The 17730-nt window shown below is 59.5% G+C and overlaps 1 protein-coding gene across 1 annotated transcript; it reads right to left on the bottom strand.

The window, feature by feature from the left end:
• Positions 1-4176: 4176 nt before the first annotated feature.
• On the bottom strand, positions 4177-14591 carry SNTA1 (syntrophin alpha 1). Its single transcript, XM_084296769.1, has 8 exons — positions 14218-14591; positions 11941-12126; positions 6922-7111; positions 6623-6830; positions 6410-6540; positions 5437-5633; positions 5168-5355; positions 4177-5024 (listed from the first exon to the last, which is right to left on the bottom strand). The coding sequence occupies exons 1-8, from the start codon at positions 14477-14479 to the stop codon at positions 4932-4934; spliced, it is 1455 nt and encodes a 484-aa protein (XP_084152895.1). The 5' UTR covers positions 14480-14591; the 3' UTR covers positions 4177-4931.
• Between the last annotated feature and the right edge of the window lie 3139 nt (positions 14592-17730).

Raw genomic sequence — 17730 nt, 5'->3', positions numbered from 1 at the left:
GATGTGTCACCACTACGGTAAAGCCTTCAGACATAAGCTTCTGCTTTTGGAAGGAAATTTTTGGGGGGGGGCAGAATCTACCATGTAGCATCACTAATATACAGTATAACAAAAACATGGAAACTCCGAAAGGGGCTCATCTGTATCTCTCCGCATTATACATTAAATCCCATTCCTGGCTTTAGGACTCCTGAATAAGCGTTATAAAACGAATTCCAATTTTATGTGGTTTTCATACTCTTGCTGCAGAACAAACCTCTATCTTCTGGTTGTCATCTCAGCTGTCCTCAGCTCCTGAGCCTCTCGAATCCTAAGCTATTTTAGGACACAGAGTGAGAAATTAAATGGATATATTCAATGGAGATATAGATAGATAGATAGATAGATAGATAGATAGATAGATAGATAGATAGATAGATAATCAATCCAGCTTTTCTCTCTAGCATTTCCTGGCAGGCGAGTGCCGTAACATTTACAAAGGTATCACACGTAGACAAGTGCAGGGACTTTTCCAAGACACGTCGCACCTTGGGGCCCTGGTGATGCAGGGTCACTCAGCTGCCAGCGCAGGCTGGGGCGGAGCAGGAATATTCCCATTTTACAGAGGGGGAAGCTGAGGCACAGAGTGGGCCCAAAGCAGCTGAGTGGCTGAGCTGGGATGAAAACCTCTGATTTCCTTGGCTTTTTGATGATTTTTTTTCCCCCGTGCTTTTAATGCCAGCATCCATACCAGCTGCTTCGTTCTGGGGCAAGGAGGAGGACGGAGGTGTCACCGCTGGGCTTGCTTCCTCTCATCTCATCACGACGGGATGGGACCAGGCCCGTTTCTACCAGCATGGTGTCAGCACACTGTGATGTACCTCTCACGTGGAGAGGGCAAAGGGCTGCTCGCACCTCGCTGGAGCCAGGCAATGTTTTATTGCACCGTGTTGCCACAGAGAGGTCACACAGCGGGCCAGGAGCGGACACCAGCACCCCAAGAGACAGGCACAGCGTGGGCACGCAGAGAAAACAAAGATTTTCCGTAAGGAATGAAAGGAAGAGGAAAGCCTGAGGAAGTGGCAGCGCAGTGGGCATAACACAAAGCAGGAATGACGTGGTGCTGAGCTGAGGCCCCTGCAGGTCCAGGGCCATGTCCCACACCCATGTCCTCAGGTCACCAGCAGAAATTAACAGCAGAGCAGCACCTGAAGGCTGCGTGGACATCGTGCAGGCAGCACCCTTATTCCTCCAAGCAAAATACTTCTGCGTGCAGCCACGACAGGAGATGCTGTTGGACACCAAGTGGCTGCACAAACAGATGCTGCTCTTCGCCCTCCTGCAAAGTCCTCAGGTGACAGCCCGCGGCAGCAGCACGCTGTTGGCACTATGGAAAAGCTGCACACCGAGCAATGCTGGGCTGATGTGGCAGCAAGGAGCAGTTTGGATGTCCCACGTCCTGGCCTCAGCATCCTCAGAGAGCCCTGTTCCACCCAGAGATGGGCCGCGGAGCCCAGCCCTGCCCAGGGGGGCACGGAGCAGGAGCACCCAGGGGCACCCAGGTGCATGCCCCATGCTCGGTTTTCAGGCAAGGATGCAGCCGAGGCTGACCAAGAGAAAACATCCTCATTACCAACCTGGCTCCTTAACATTTAATGTAACTTCCCCGCTGGGGAGGATCACCCGCGCTCACATCCATCAAATGCCAAATCCAGTTTCTCCGCGCCCAGCACAGGCACTGGCTCCGGGATCGCCAGCTCCGGCTGAATATTGACTTTTTAATGACAAGTGCTCCAGTACAAATACCACGCAGTGCGATGCGGGCCCTGGCAGACAGCTGATGGGGGCCGGCGCGTGTGTTATTCGGCAAATGAATTATTTGATTCCCGTTCCCTGCAGCATGCTGTCTGTACGGAAATTTTCATTTGGCCTCTCTAACGTGAGAACCAATTGTAAATGTCAGCGCTAAACGCTCAGATTTAAGTGTTAGGTTGTCTTGTTTGATTACGGCGCTAAAAGGTCAGAGCTGACTAATGAAAAGTACAGGGGGGAGCGGGAAGGAAGCCGGGAACCTCCTTCCTTCCCATTTGCCATCCGTTTCCCCAGCACTCACAGCGCCTTCAAAATCCCCTTTACCTGAGCTCCTCAAGTCCTGGTGGCCAGACGAAGCCTCAGCTGCACCAAGCCGACTTAGCTTCACAAATCTGCTTTTTATCTCAGCCCTTTAAGAGCAGCTCCACACGCGGAGTTCACTGCATTTAGTTTAAAGCCGCTTTCAAAAATATTAGTTCTCGTGCCGTGAAAGCACCTGGAAGAACAAAACCCTTGTGAGCTGTTGTTCCTCCCTGGGGAATACAAGCCATGGCATCCGCCGGGAGGTGACATGCCCACACATCTGAACAGCCCTGGACATTTCCATCAAGCCCGCAGAGCAGGGAGCTGTCACCTGAGTAACTCGGTCAGGCTGCTGGCACCATAACATGCCACGAGCGTGCCAAGAGCAACCAAACCAGAGCTTGGCTAAGCTCACCATAAGGACTGACAGTGCAGGATCCAAGAAGGTGAGAATTAGGATTTTTTTTAGGAAATAGATGCTTTAGGCAGTCAGGAAGAGCTGGGGGGGGATTCTTGGCTGATGCTATGTGGGAAGTTGCAGTAAGAGCAGGATGAGGAGCTCCAGCAGATGTGGGATTTCCCTTTTTTTTCTAGCCTTGGCTCAGCTGGAAGCCAAATTGCCAGCCCCATGCACCAGAGGAGCAGCCATGGCGCTAAAACACAGAGTTCCCCCCAGCCTCCAGCCCTCTGTCCCTGATGTGATACTCCTGGCCACGAGCACGGGGCTGGCCTCACCCCAACCCTAAGCACCTCGGGTAACCAGGCTCGGAGTGACTCACGGGATCCAGCTTCCAGGGGCAGACACAGGGAGACCCCACCAAAAAATACCCGGGGGGAAAATCTCACCGCTCCATCACCAGCACCGAATGTGAAAAAAATCCAAGAAAATCAAGCTCCATCTCCAAACTGAACCATTTTTTCCACTGCCCAGCGATGGAGCAGGATGGCAGTTTGTAGGCTATGAGATTAATAGGAAATCTGCTTGGGACTGGGAGTGATTCCCTCTTTTATTGGAATGAACCCCAAAGAGTAATGGCTGTAGGGCAGGAAGAGGAAGGTAAATTGCAGTAATAACATTTTTCCTTGTGCAGACATGCTTTTCATCATAGAAAAATACACCATCTGTTTCTAAATTACTTGTTGTATTGATTTAGCAGTTAGTAACATGTTGGATTTTTTTTCCTTTTTTTTTTTTTTTTTTTCCCTGCAAATCCATTTTGCAAGACCTCCTGGAAATCTGACAGTGGTGTGCAGCAAGAAGCTGGGTTTGATCACTGTGGACAGCAAGTGCCAGCAGCCACAGGGCTCCTGCAAGGGCACCAAGGGGGCTCCCTCCTCTCCTGCCCCCCATCCCACCAAGACAGAGCAGCACAGTGCTTGCGTGCCCCATCAGACCTATTTTTCACACCACATAGATGTTCCTCTGCTTTCTTCCTGCTCAGATCTCATGCACCTCACTTCCTTGGAAGTTTTGCATTTTGACTGCTTTCCCTCACCCTTCTTTTTTTTTCTTCAGCTTATTTTTTCCCGTGCATCCCAAAGGCTGCAACAGCATCGGGGTCCCCTTTGCAAGGGACCAGCTCATCTTCATTAGGGAAATCATTAACTTCCATGGCTCCTCTCGAAGCAGACACCCTGCAATCCCACCTGCCAGTGCTGCCCAGCTCAATAAGCACTCAAGGAGCAGCACTGCCCCCCACAGATGTGGGGATTTCATTTCTCCAAGACCAGCAACACCACTGATGCACCCCACTACCCTGAGCCACGCCACATTAGCACAGAATAACAGAATGCATGAGCTATCATTAGAAAAAAAGGATATTTGCTGCTGATTAGTTGCTAATATTCAGCGTGAGTGTTAGCAGCTCTGCTAGGAGACCCCAGTCTCCCCCACGCACACGTACAGGGCCAGGACAAAAGAAAAAGGCTAACCCAGAATTTATCACTTCGGAGTGATGTGAGCGTGGCCCTTTCCTGTCCCCATGTGCGGATGCTGCCTGCACTGAGACCCCTTAGAAACTCATCAGGCAGTACCCACGGATTTTCCACTTCAAGCAAAACCAGGAGACCCTCGGCTCCTGCTGGGTGTGAGCTGCAATGTTTATTTGACCGAAAACAGAAAGAAAAAAAAAAAAAAAAAAAGAAAGAGGCATTTTCACGCAGGATTTTTTTGGTTCATAAAACAAGTTGTTTCCCACCAGCCACCTGATGTCCTTCCCCCCCAAACCAAGAAATAAAAAGATGCAGGAGTTGGCAAAGTACCACGAACCGTGTGACCATCCCAAAGAGAAGTGGTTCCTATAGCACGCAGCGATACTGAAAAATTTGGCAAATAAGAGCTGATCTGCAGTTCCCATCTATCCAGCAACACGGAGCTGACCCCGGGCTGCAGCCCCTTGCTGAGACGCATGCCCGGGGGACGGACAGACACACGTCCTCGCGCTGGAGAACCTGGGGGTTTCTCCCGGGGTTCAAAGCGGGTGGATGAGAGCTGCCCCATCGGCACTTGTAACGGGGGCGATATAAATATAAAACATCCATACAAACGGGTTCATTGTACAGAAAATATCATCTCACAAGGCACTCGGGTGACTGTGCGGCTCCCACGGGGGCTCCTCCAGCCGAGCATCGTGGTGGGAGCAGGGAGGGGAAGGGGGCACCGCAGGCGTCCTGGTGCTGCCATCCCAGAGGGACGTCACCCCACTGCTGTCCCCAGCGCCCCGGGGGCGGGTAGCGGGACCCCTCGGGGACTTGTGTCCTGTCCGGATGGCTTCGGGCTGCACTTGGCCTGGAGGGAGGTGCATAGATGTGACGGGGGCTGGGGCCCCGCTCCGTCTTCACGCCAGCAGCCCCAGGCGGGTCACCTTGGCCGAGAGGAAGGAGTGGATGATGAAGACGATGGTTTTGGGGCAGGAGTGGAGGTCCAATTGCTGCAAGGAAGAAGCAGAGAGACATTTGCAATGGGAAGGGCTGTACAACAGACAGCGGGTGGGTGCCGTGCACGGGGTGGGCACCCCGCTGCACCTCCCGGGTCGGAGGGAGCCAGGGGGAAGTGAGGGCGATGCCAACTCACGATCTCGCCCTCTGGGCCGCCAAAGTCCAAGTAGAGCATCTTGGTGCCATCGTCGGAGGACATCTGCAGCTTCTCGAAGGGCTGCTGGAGCAGGATGGTCTTGCTGAGCCCCGGCTCCGTGGTGGAGATGGTGAAGCCCTTGTCGATGTGGATGGACAGGGTGCAGTCCTGCCCCTTCCAGGTGCAGGCTGGGGACAGGGACGGGCTCAGGGACGGGCGCAGAGCCCCCCGCCACCCCATTATCCCCCCCCGCGCGGGACCCCGCTGACCTGCGGACACCTCCTGGGCGAGCTCGGCGGCGCCGTGGGTGCCGTCCACCAGCAAGCGGGTCCAGAGCGCCAGGTCGCGGGGGCTCTCCAGGCTGAAGAGGTGGCTCTGCACCCCCAGCCGGGTGCCGGCTCGCAGGGCGAACGCCAGCTCGGCCTCGTCCAGCGCCGAGCCCTTGGCCGGGCCCGAGTGCACCAGCCTGCGGCACGGCGCGCTCAGCCCCCACCAGGGCCGCCAGGGGGCGCCGCAGCCCCGCCGCTGGGCACGGCCATCTTGTGCCGCCCCCCCACACACACACCCCGGGCACTGCCACCGCCAGGCTGTGCCACACACCCTGTCCCCACGGCCCCGACACCACCCCCAGGCGCTGCCACCACCTCCCAGGGTCCGCCACTAAGTCGTAGGGTGCCTGCCACTACCCACAGATCACTGCCACCACCCACTGGGCATTGCCACCACCCCTTGGGTACTGCCACTGTCCCCCAAGCTCTGTCACCGTCCTTGGGGCTCTGCCACTGTCCCCCAAGCCCTACCGCTACTGTAGGACACTGCCACCAACCATGCGGCCTTGCCAGCACCCCTGGGTGCCACCATTATCCCAGGACACCACCATTATCTTTGGCCACGACTGCCAGCCCTGGGACACCACCACCACCATCAATGGGGACACTGCCACCATCCCTGGGGACACCAACCACCATCCCTGGGGACACCATCACCATCTTTGGCCACAACCGCCAGCCCAGGGACACCAATCACCAGCCCTGGGACCCCGCCACCATCCTTAGGGACACCAACCACCATCCCTGTGACACCACCACCATCCCTGGGGGCACTGCTACCATCCCTTGGGGCACCACCACCATCTTCAGCCACAGTCACCATCCCTGGGGACACCAACGACCATCCCTGGGGACACCAACCACCATCCCCATGGACACCACCACCACCCCGGGGACACCCGCAGGACCCTACCTGGTGGCAATGAGCGGGTAGCTGTGCACAGGCTTGCCCAGGGCATCGCGGCTCTGCGGCAGGCTGCCATACAGGAGCAGCTCCTTCTCGGTGAGGACGGCCAGCAGGTTCCTGGTGCCGGCACCGGGGAGCTGTGAGGAGCCGGGGTGGGTCAGGGCTGGCCAGGGACCCCTCGGCAGCGGATGGCAGGGGTGGGGGGGGACACGGGGGTACCTGCTCGGTCAGCCAGCCCACGTGCCTGACGTCCCTGCCGCCCACCATGCCGGCGCCCGCCAGCTGTGCCCGCAGCTCCTCCTTCACCCGCGGCAGCAGCGCGCCCGCCGCACCCTGGATGGCCCCGAGCCACGACTGCGCCGTGGCCTCGTCCTTTGCCCGCAGGAAGAGAGCCACGCGCCCGTCCGCCGAGCACACCTCGAGGTACCTGCAGGGACACGGCCCCGCTGGGTCTCCGCCGGCCCTCCGCGGGGCACCCCGAGCAGCGGCCGGCGCGGTGGTGCTGGCATCACCCTGACCTGTGCTCCGGGTCGGCGGGGAGGCACTTGCGGGACACGTAGCACATCTTCAGCGGGACGGTCCGGCTCTCACGGGGCGGCAGGACGGGGGACGACCGCTTCTGCTGGCCAGAGGGAGAGGGGTCCCAGCTGACCGTCGCCCCCGCCGCCGAGTTCTTGAAATAGGGTGAGATCTCCTTCATGTACTTCACTGGAAGAGAGAGGACGCCCAGTGAGAGCATGGTGTGGCGGCCACATCCTGCCCACCAGCACCCACCCACACCGCCAAAACCCCTCGTGCCTCCTCCATCATTTCCCCCCTCCTCCTGGAGCTAACACCCATGGGTGCTGCTCTGTCTACAGTCACCCCACACCAGTGCATGGGGCATGCTGCCAACTGCTCTGGTGAGCTGAGCTGGGCTGAAAAAAAAGCCTTTTTTAAACGTGGCTCAGGTCACAGATCCAATTCCAACCTGGACCCTGTTGGCCGGGGCAGCACATGGAGGCGCAGGGCGGGGAACGGGCAGGAAGCCCAGGCCAAAATTACACAGTCCAAATTGTGCTGGTACAGCCGGTCCCGCAGCCAAGTGGGAACAAAGCAGTAATAGCTCTCAAATACCATGGCTTGGACCCAGGAAAAGCCTCGAACTGCGTGTGCACAGCTCACATAACCCTGAGTGGTGAGTTAGAAACCAGGGACGAGAAATCATCTTTAAGTGCCCGGCGACTTGGAGTCAAACATCAGAGCCGCTGTACCGCAGCCTGGCTCCGGAGGTTTAGGAGAGAGGGAGATGAAAGTTACAGCAAATTGATGGGGCCCCACAGGCACTGCTGGAAAACTGGGTCAGAGGCTCCCAAGGCTGATCCAAAGCATGGGCAGAAATCCTTTGGTTGGGCAGGGGGATGCCCTGAGTGCTGTGGGGCTGGCTGATGGCTCTGGGGAAGGGCTTTCCTTGGGTGGCCCTTGGGAAAGGACCAGGGGACAGACACGTGCCTGCTGCCACGTCCCAGACCGTCACAGCTGGTTTCACCCCAGGCCTTGCAGCTGACTGTCAGAGGTGGCACACTGGTGGACCAGCTCCATTGCAGCAGCAAAGCCAGAGCGAGCGCTCCTAAACCTCAAAATCCCCAAATCCAGCGTGCGAGCTGCAGTGGGGTCACCACGGGGAGAGGCAAAGCCCCAGGGCACGAGGGGACGCACCCCACAGGGGGACACAGCCCCATCGCCTTGTCTCACCCCGCTGGCAGTGCTGAGCCGCCTCTATAAAGGGCTGCGACGCCGCTGCCGCACGTGGGTCGGTCACCCCGTGGCAGCCCCGTGCCTCCCGGTATAAATAGCCGCCGCGCTCCCGCAGGCATGCGAGCTGCGCTGGAGGCTGCCCTGGGCCAGCAGTCTTGGCACAGACTCGTCATTATTCGGGCACTTGGGAGCTAATTGGATTTCACAGAGACCAGCGTTCATCCACGGGCACCGGCGCGCGCAGTGATAGCGCTTCGGGGCACGGGGACACGCTGCCCGCTCTGCCCTCACCCCAAGCCCTCCCTTCCTGACGCCACCCCCGGGAATTCCTTCCAGCATTCCCGCAGCACCTGTCCTGCTTGTCACCTCCGGCCAGGCAGCGACGTCACCGGCATCAGCTGTGCCATGGCTGGAACACGTCCCGATGGCCTCAGCTCAGGGCAGGAGGAAGGGGCACGGGGAAGTAGGCAGTGGGCGACGCTGCCGAACTCCAGGAGAAATTCCACTGAGCCGGGACAGGGCGCAGGAGTCCTGCCGCGGGGGTGCCCTGGGTGGGTTGTGCCAGAGACCCCCCAGCCCAGCACACACACTGCAGAGCCCATAACACGGGCACGTGGCCACCGCGCCCATGTGAAACGTGACCTCAGGCCAGCTGGCTCTGTCCCTGCCCCAAGGACAGTCTGCAAAGCTGGTCAGGGGACACTGGGTCACCCCAAAAAATTCAGGGCAGGACCCTGAGATCCTAGCACCCACCCAAAGGCATTCAGAACAGCCCCATCCACGTGCTGTGCTGCAAGGTGGACATCACAGCATGGACGTATGGCGAAGATGCTCACGGCTATGCTGCTGGCCAGGGCCTCACTGTTTGTCCCCGAGAGGCGAGAGCGTTCCAGCACCTGCACAGCATCACAAGCCAAAGCGCTTCGGCTGCAGGAGCGGCCATCACATCTGGAAGGCTTCCAGAGAGGTCCTGGAGACCCAGCTCCAGCCCTAATGAGGTCCTAATCCCAGCTCCAGTGGGCCCCTCTCTGCCTCGGAGCAACCCCGGGACCGACGGCACGAAACTAGCAGATGGAATCACAAGGCAGAGGTGGCCAGGCTCCCACACTCTGCCAGGGGCAGGGGAGGGGAGGTGAAGGTAGGACAGGGACCCTCACCACCTCCGCATCACCCCAAGGTGGCTCCGAAGTCTCCTGCTGTGGTTCATCGCCGTGGTTAAGCCACGTGAGCACGTGCGGCACTTCCTAGGGCACAGCCCAGCCACAGCTTCTCAGAGGGGGGTTTTGCTCCTTTGGGTTCAATCCTGCACAGCTCCGGCAGGCACAAAGCCAGGATACTTGGCCCCAGCGCCCCGTGGGCACCTGATTTCTGCTCCACTGCGCAAATACGGGTCACTGCCATCCCAAAACCTCCAGCCACTTTGGTCCTGTGGTTATTTCTCCAGGGCCAGCTGAACGTTGCGGCTATTTAACACCTCACACCATGCACATCTCCACCCTCTGCAACCACTGCAGCCGGATCCGGGCACCCACCAGTTATTTTTTTCTGAATTTCAACCTTCCATGCTATCCCTCGGCCAAACAAGTCTTGGAGAACTGCTTTGTACCCAGGGATACAAACGCTGAAAAAAAAAATAAATAAAAATCTAACAAGAGGAAAAATAAGGTCAGGCAGAGCGCCTCTCCCCGAAATAACAGTGTGATATAAATACAAACTCCTCCTGCAAGTATGAAGATGGCAGCTTGGCACACGCAGAGGCCTCCTGGCAGGGCACGCCGGGAGGTTTCCGCACGCCATCGCGCCCGGCCAGATCCAGCACATGGGGCACTTCTGGCGCTGGGACTGACGTGTTTCAGTGCTCAGCTTGGCCGTTTTGGGGTTCCACCTGAATTCACCACCCCAATCAGTGACCACGCGAGGAGTGTGCAAACTCTGCCGGTGCTGCCGTGTGCGGTTGCTCTCCTAATTAGAGCGAGATGAGAGCTTTGTTTCCTTCTGGTACATCACCTGGGAACCACCCTTACAGCTCCAGGTCTGAGAACAAGCGTGGCTGGGAGGAGCAAGGTGGTGTAAACACGTGCTGGCTGTGCTGAATGACTCCTTTCCGGTGTTTCTGGCAAACGTAAGGGAAGGCTGAGCTAAATGAAGAGTTGGGGAGCACCCAGGGGCTGCGGGGACCCCGTGCTGCTGCTTGCCCTTGTCCCCAGCCGTCCCAGCACAGATGTCACCAACCCTCTGTGCCAGGCTGGGGCACACGGGGGACATTTCTGGAGCTAACTGAAACAGCACGGGGCTGGCCCGGAGCTGTCTGCAGGGCCAGGGGACAGCAGGGGACAGCCAGCCCTGCACAGAGCCAAGGCACAGGGTTCTGCGAGGGAGAGAAGTCGGCACCAGAAGGCACCTGCTGGACGCTAAGGTCGTCGTGCTGCTTTTCACCGAGCCTTGGAGCAAACCCAAGGACAAGAAAGGAGCCGGGGAGTCCCCTGTCACCACCCCTCTGGCTCCGGAGCAGCGCTCTGCCCCCAAGCCCTGCTGCATGCAGGAAGGAGCAGAGATGGAGATGCTGTGCATGGATGCAACGACCAGCAGCTGCCTGCAGCACCCCGAGCAGCACCGTGCCACAGATCGACGGCATCGATCCAAACCAACCAAAACCATCACGGCAGGAGCCAGCCCAGCTCTCCTCCTGGAGCAGAAGTGTGCTTGCTGGGAGCTTTCGTTTCGGAGGAAGCCCGGCTTCTGCAGAAATGTAGGCGCGTCCCGGCAGGGCGGCCTGGAAGCACCCACCCAGCTCCCCAGGAGGAGGAGGAGGAGGTTGGTCCGGGAGAGGAGTTATTCTCTCGAGAAAGGGCAGCCCATCTCCACCTCCTGCAGAACCTCCAGCAGAAAGGAAGCCCATGCCAAAGTAAAGGATGAAAAGAAAATAACAGAGAGAGGGTGGTCTGAGTGCAGCAGCCACAGGGAGGAATTTCAGAGACTTCCAGAGAAAGAGGCTCTTGTATTTCTCTTTGGTCAGAAAAAAAAAAAATAACCCCCTATCTGCTCCCAGCAGCTGTGCAGAGCAGCACATTCCTCAGGCTGAAGCGTGGTTCTGCGGCTCCCAGGAGAGGAGGAACCCACAGCAGAAAAGGGCTGAGCGAAGCAAAAACTGAAAATCTGGAGATGACACAATCTGGGGAAGGAGCAGGAAAGAAAGCGCCGCGGAGGTTGCTCACAGCAGAAGACACAGAGCTCTTCTTTGTCCGGGCACAGCCCACAGCGCTGCCCCCAGCCAAAAACCTCCCTGTGGGACCTGCAGCCCTAAAACCGCCCAAGAAAGTGTCTTGGGCACCGAGACCACCTGGGGCAGCCCGCAGAGCCACGCGGCCCCACTCCGGCCAAAGCTGTGGATTTAAATGGAAGCCAGGGGAAGAACACGGAGCTGACCACTGGCCCTGGCACTGAGGACCTCGGGGTGCAGCAGTACGACAGAAATGTCACCTGCCCCATAGACCTGCCCCAAATCTCCCGTTGCAGCCTGCCCATGGTCCCTGCAGCTGGGACACAGCCACCGGCACCCAGCGCATCCCTCTGGCTCCCCGGATGAGCAGATAAGCCACTCTGCATATATTGTTTTCCATTTAAAAGAGCATGCAAATGGCTATGCAGATGCTGTGCCACCCCCAGGCTCCCTGCTCAGCTCCAGCACACCCTGGAGCGTCGCGGGGTGGGCACCCAGCACGTGGCTGTGCAGGAGCTCTGCAGAGACGGGCATCGGCAGCCCAGAAACAGGAGCCCCCCGGTGCCGCCTCGGCCCCTACCTTCCAGGACGACCTCCTTGCCCGTCTTCTTCAGCGCCTGCACCGCCTCGTCGTGCGTCGCCTCGGACAGGTCGGTGCCGTTCACGGACAGGATGGCATCTCCCACGTACAGCGCCTCGGTCTGATCCGCCGCCAGCCCCTTGAATATCTTGGATATCAAGATGGGCATTTTATTCTCTCGGCCACCTTCGAACAGAAGGGAAACCAAGCGGTTACGGACGTGCAGAGGGGGGTGCCCGGGTTCCAGCCAGCCCTGCAGCGACCACGCTGCCCTCCGCATCTCTCCCTGGCAGCACCCAGCATACCGTGAGGCTTCACGGCAGCTGAAGATAATTGCTCCCACAAAACCTCCGAATGCTTGCAGATTTCCTTGTGGAGCAAACACATACCTTGGCTGTCTCCCCATCAATTTTGGCAGGGAAACACGTCATTATTTGCACTATTAATTGTGTGTGCTGAGCAACCATCCCTGCTCTGAGGACTTCACGATCTAAATGGATCAGCTTGGAGAGGCAAAAGAGCCAGGGAGAAGCGACCCGACCTGGGTATTTGCTCCCCTCTGCCCAGTGGCTCTATTTACCTGCTGCTTTCCATTCTGCAGCCTAAAAGGATGCTATTCAAGCCTCCTGGCAGCTCAAGGAGATCAATTTGCACATTAACTTTTGAACCGGCGGGGAGATGCGAGCAGCCTGCAGGCGCGGGAGCAGCAGCTACAGCAGCAGGGCGGCAAGCAGGGACAGCAGTGCCCGACGTGCCCCGCGCTCCCCGGGACAGCCTGTCCCCAGGAGCCCCCCCGGGAGGATCCCTGGTCCCAGGGGGAGAGCCCAGCGGTGCGTTACCACCCCGGGGCTGCTCCCGGCCCTGCCGCAGGCATTTCCTCGCTCAGATTTCTGCCAAGCCGCTCAAGGAGCGGAGGGCTCCGGTTATCAGCTGTCAGAGGCCCCCGTGGGGGTGCTCCAAGCTGCTGAGCCCCCCCCCTCAGCAGCCCGGGCTGCGTGCACGGAGGGGGAGCTGGTGCCAGGAGCATCCGTGGTGGCTCCAGCAGGACGGCACCCTGACCCCGAAACACCAGAAACTTGAGCAGAAAAAAGCTTAGGCTGGCTGGGGACCCAGCCACAACGCCAGGGCCAGAAGGGTTTGGTCCAGGTTCTGCCCCTCGCCCTGCCCCATTCCACCCCTGGGCCACGGAGAGGAGCAGCAGGAGCTGGTTGGCACGAGGGGGACCAGGCTGCCGGAGCCCCTCAGCTCCCTTCCCCGTCAGCCCCTCCACACCCCCTCAGGGCTGCAGTAGGAAAGCGAGGTTAAACTGCAAGAAGGGGGCTGCTTGTTACTAGGAATAGGAAAGCATCCGTGTGTCCCCCCCAGTTAAGGCAGAGCAACCCAGAGCCTGGGCTGCCCGAGCGGCCGTCACGCTTTGCAGCTCCCAGTTTGGATTACGGCTCCTTGGTTTCCACATACGTCACTGCAAAAATAAAGTTTTAGCTGAACCAAGTAACGTTTCTCCTTTCCTGGGAGAGCCTCGGAGCCAGCGGCGGCTTCGCTGCCAAGGGGTTGTTACAAAGGGGGTTTTTCGCTTCCCAAAAGGGCTGGCAAGCTCCGGCATCCCAAAAAGCAGCCCGCAGCACTGGGTTTTGACCCAGTCCCCGCACAGGGACACCCACGGCACAAAACCTCCCTGCGGCGCCCGCTTACGGAGCGAGCTGGAGGCTCCGGGGAGGGGAAGCCACGTCAGGAGGCGAGAGCCACACTGCCACCGTCCCCGGGCCCCCCAGCACGCAGCCCCAGCACCCCCTTTGGCCATGCACGGTGGCAGCCCCCCGCACTGAGCTCCCCCTGCACGGAGTTTCCAACAGAGCTCAGAGCCCCGTGAAAGCCAGACGGGGCCAGAGGGGCCACCCTCGCCCTGAGACGTTTCCAGCCCCAAGTTCGGGCAGAGCCAGCCGGGTGCAGGGCGGGCAGCGGCTCGAAGGCGCTCGGACACGGGGACACGGGGACGTGGGGACGTGGGGACACGGGGACACGCCGGAGACGACGCACGGGCAGAGCGCTCCGCCCGGCTGCACCAGGGGCAGCTTTTGTGCCCGTCCCACCTGCTCCCGCAGCCCCTGTCCCCGTGTCCCCGCGTCCCCCGCCCCTCCCCGGCAGCCCCCTGCCCTTCCCCACCTCCCCGGCGGCTGCGCTCGGACGCTGCCCGACCCCCCCCTTTTTTCTCCCCGTTCCCCCGGACCCCTCACCCTCGCCGCTCGGAGCACGGCACCGTCCCCCCCCCCCCCTCACCTTTAATGCTGATGCCGAGCCCCCCCACGTCCTGCTTGACGACGTGCACCGTGCGCCTGATGTTGGCGAGCGCCTCGGGCACGCCGGAGCCCCCTTCGCCGCCGTTCAGCTGAGCCGCCGGAGCTTCCCCGGGCCCGGAACCGTCGGCGGGGCTCACCCCCAAATTGTCCTCGGCCAGGGTGAGGAGGACACGGAGCCAGCGCCCTCCGGGGCCGCGGAGCTCCAGCAGCCCGCTGCGCGGGGCGCGCCTGCCCGCCGCCATCTTCCGCGCCCGCTCCGCGCCCCCCCGCGCACCGCCCCCGGCCCGCCCCGGCGGGGGGCAGCGCCTCCCGGCCTCTGCGGGGCTTGGGCTTTTGATTTTTTTTTTTTTTTTTTTGGGGGTGTGGGACGGTTCCGCACCGCCCGCCGGGCCGCCCCGCGAAGGGCCGGGGAGGGTTCTCGGGGGGTCGTCGGGGTGCGGGGTCCGCGCCCCCCGCCCCGCTGCGCGTCTCAGGACCCAAAGGAGCCGGGAGCGGCCCCGGGGTTTTCTCCCAGGCTGCTCCCTGCAGGGCCCGGGGGTGGGCGCCCCCCGGCAGCCCCGCGCTGCTGTCGGGCAGGGGAGGCAGAGGGGGGGGTGCTCGGGGCGTCCCCTGCCTGCCCCGTGCTGGTCCCGCTTCTGGAGCACAGCGACGGCGCTGGGTTGCCCTTGGCACGTCTGCATTGCTCGCTGCAACCGAGTGGCAGCAATTAGGAAGGAAAAAAAAACCCTTGGCGCAACCCCCTTCCGTGCCCCTCGGGCTTTGGGCAGCTCCAGAGGCCTCCAGGATTGGGGCTACCGAGGTCGCTGAGCTCCAGCCTGTGCAAAACGCCAAGATTTAGGATTTCATGGCAGCCACCTGGAACGGGCACACGGCGAGGGGCTGCAGGGACAGGGGGGGCAGCCCTTCCACAACCACGCACCGAGGAGGAAAAACGCCCCCCCTACCCCACTGCCTCCCCAGCAGCTGTGGGATTTCGTGAGGCTGCACCCGAGGAAACCCTGGAGGTTTGGTCCTTACGAAACAGACAGATCAAATATTCCACATTTCTTTTCAATAAAAAACTGTCGGAGTTTGGTTTAAGCGGCTTCCCGGCTTTGCCTGGCGGTGCTGCTCGGTAGCCATTCCCCTCGGTCACTTCTGCACCCGTCCAGGGGTGACCATCCCATCGCCCACATGCACCCCAGGGCTCCAAGCTCACTTTGTTTATGGCAGGGGGAATTTTGTCCTCCCAAGGGCACACAGGGCTGGTTTTCCCCATGCCACCCGCTCCCAAGGTGCTTGCTGTATTTGCCAGCCCGCAAATCAGCTTTGCCTGTATTTTTTTTCCCTTCCCTTGTTGTTTCCAGTGTAGGTGATTGTTTAAGGCCCCGTTCCTGTTGGAAGTGCTGGTGGAAATCGGGAACACTGCTTTAGTGCTGCAGAACGGCCCCGTCTGAGCTGCTGGCTTGGCTTGCTCAGCCCTGGCAGCACGGATACAACACCCGTGCGTGGATGAAGGGAGCAATGCAGAGCACAGTGACTCTGTGTAAAGGGAGAAACCTCCTCTCGCCCCATCCTGCTGGCATGCTGAAAGCAGCTGGGTCCCCAGGGCCCGCCTGGGGATGAGTTCACCTCCCCGCAGCTGCAGCCTCGTCCCAACCCACGGCATCATTTATTTCCCCCGAGTCACCCAGCGTGGGCTTTGTCAGCGCGAGCACGTGGAGAGCAGGGCAGAGCGGGGTGTGGGATGCCACGGATCACCCTCCTGTGTCCTGCAGACACGGCAGAGCTGCTGGCCCAGCCGTGCTCGGGGACAGGCACTGCTGTCACCACAAGAAGCCTGTGTCACTGACACAGTGGTCACACAGCTGCGGGACCCCTCTCCCCTCTCTTTTTCAGCAGCTTTATCGTCCTTCAGCAATTGCACCAGTTACTTACGTGGGATGGTGACCCAAGGCGAGGTGTCAGCAAACTGGGAGGACAGGCCTGCGGGACGTTTTGGGGGTCCTGGTGTCCCCAGAGCAGAGGGGCTGCTGTTTTAGGGACCTTCCTGGAGGCTTGGTCCCCCAGGCATGCCCTCACCCCGCGTGTTCTCAGGGTCCTTCGTTTCTCAGGGCCCCCCGCGTCCCAGCACAGGGGATGCTCCTGCTGCAAGGCGCTGTGAGCACAACTCACACGGGAGAGGTGGGTGAAGGACGACAGCTCTGGCTGGGCACGAGAGGTGGCTTCCCAAAACTTTTCCAAATGGATTTTCCAAGCCAGCTGGGCCAGGTGTGCAAAACCCCCAGGTTACAGTGTGGAGGGTGCGGACCCCTGCCCCGCCATGGGGTCCCCATGCCCGTGGGGCTGGTGCCACTTTTGCTGCTGGTTTTCATTGCACGCCGGAGCCTGTCCTGGCATTTTCTCTGCAGAATCTCCCCGCTCCCCTGGACTCGGTGGTTAAGCAGCTATTATTAGCCTCATTTCTTGGCACAGACGGGAGCTGTGTCAAAGCCCACCGGCCTATTTATAGAGCGCCGTTAGTTGCATTAGTTAAATTAATCACTTGTGAAACAAACAAAAATCTCGCGTTCAGGGTCTGGAGCCATGTTCCCAAGCCAGATAACAACACCTCCGGCTGCCCACGGTGCTCGGGCAGCACACAGGGCAGCTGGTCCTGCTCTGCCCAAGCGAATCTGCAGGAACCAATGGCTGAAAACCCACTGGCAGGGACAGAAAGCGAAATAAAAGAGATTCAGATGTGCAATATGTACTTAACTGAGTGATTCATCCTTTGGTATACAGGAAATGCAGCGAAATGGCTTTGTCTGACCATAAAACCTCTGGAGCCTCTGACTCCTCTAACCCGACAGCGTGCTGTTTTCTCTGGGACACCCTCAGTCCCAGCAAAGTTTCTTCCTTCTCGGCCCAGGTTCTTCTCGTATGGATCCCTACAAGACGGTCACGTCTCCCTGCTGTGAGAACACCTTTGTTAGCACACGGCAGACGCGTTATCGAGGCAGGATGATTTCCATCGAAGAAATGGGACAAAGCAGCCCCCGGGGGCTAAACCAGCTCTGGGCAAGGCAGAAGCTGGGTGACGCCGCAGAGCTGTGCACGCCCTGCCAGCAGGGATGTGCACAGAGTCCGGCTGCTCCAGCAGCCACAGCTGGCTTAAGCAAGTCAGCAAATCTCCTGCAAGACTACTTGTTGGCCTTGCATCAGGCAGACCTCACCCGTTAGAGCCCAGTATTCACTGCCTGCTGCAGATTCTGTGTCTCAGATCCAAGTGGCATCAGTGGCAGGACTCCGCTCAGCCCCCGAGGGAGTTCAGAGGGCATAAGTCAATCATAAAACTCAGCGCATTAATTGCAGACTGTAAAATGTACCGGCACGATTGTACCTGCTGCTGGGCTGATCACCCCACCGGCCTCTTATGTAGGCCACAGGGAAACCCCCCGTGGTTTGGATAATTTGCAGCTTGCAAAGGAAAATGCCAGATCCTGGGTGCCCCTGGGACTGCTGTGATGTTGTG

Source organism: Netta rufina (assembly GCF_964035555.1).
Source record: "Netta rufina genome assembly, chromosome: 16".
Lineage (NCBI taxonomy): Eukaryota > Metazoa > Chordata > Aves > Anseriformes > Anatidae > Netta > Netta rufina.
The sequence above is the reverse complement of the archived record's forward strand: the minus strand, read 5'-3'. Positions and strand labels throughout refer to the sequence as shown.

What these genes read in the sequence shown, in the direction of transcription:
- SNTA1 (XM_084296769.1), bottom strand. Translation starts at nt 14,479, where the DNA reads ATGGCGGCGGGCAGGCGCGCCCCGCGCAGCGGGCTGCTGGAGCTCCGC. An exon ending in CCCGCCGACCCGGAGCACAG is followed by an intron (nt 6,831 to 6,921) that starts GTCAGGGTGATG and finishes GTGTCCCTGCAG; the next exon opens with GTACCTCGAGGTGTGCTCGG. An exon ending in TGGGCTGGCTGACCGAGCAG is followed by an intron (nt 6,541 to 6,622) that starts GTACCCCCGTGT and finishes GGCTCCTCACAG; the next exon opens with CTCCCCGGTGCCGGCACCAG.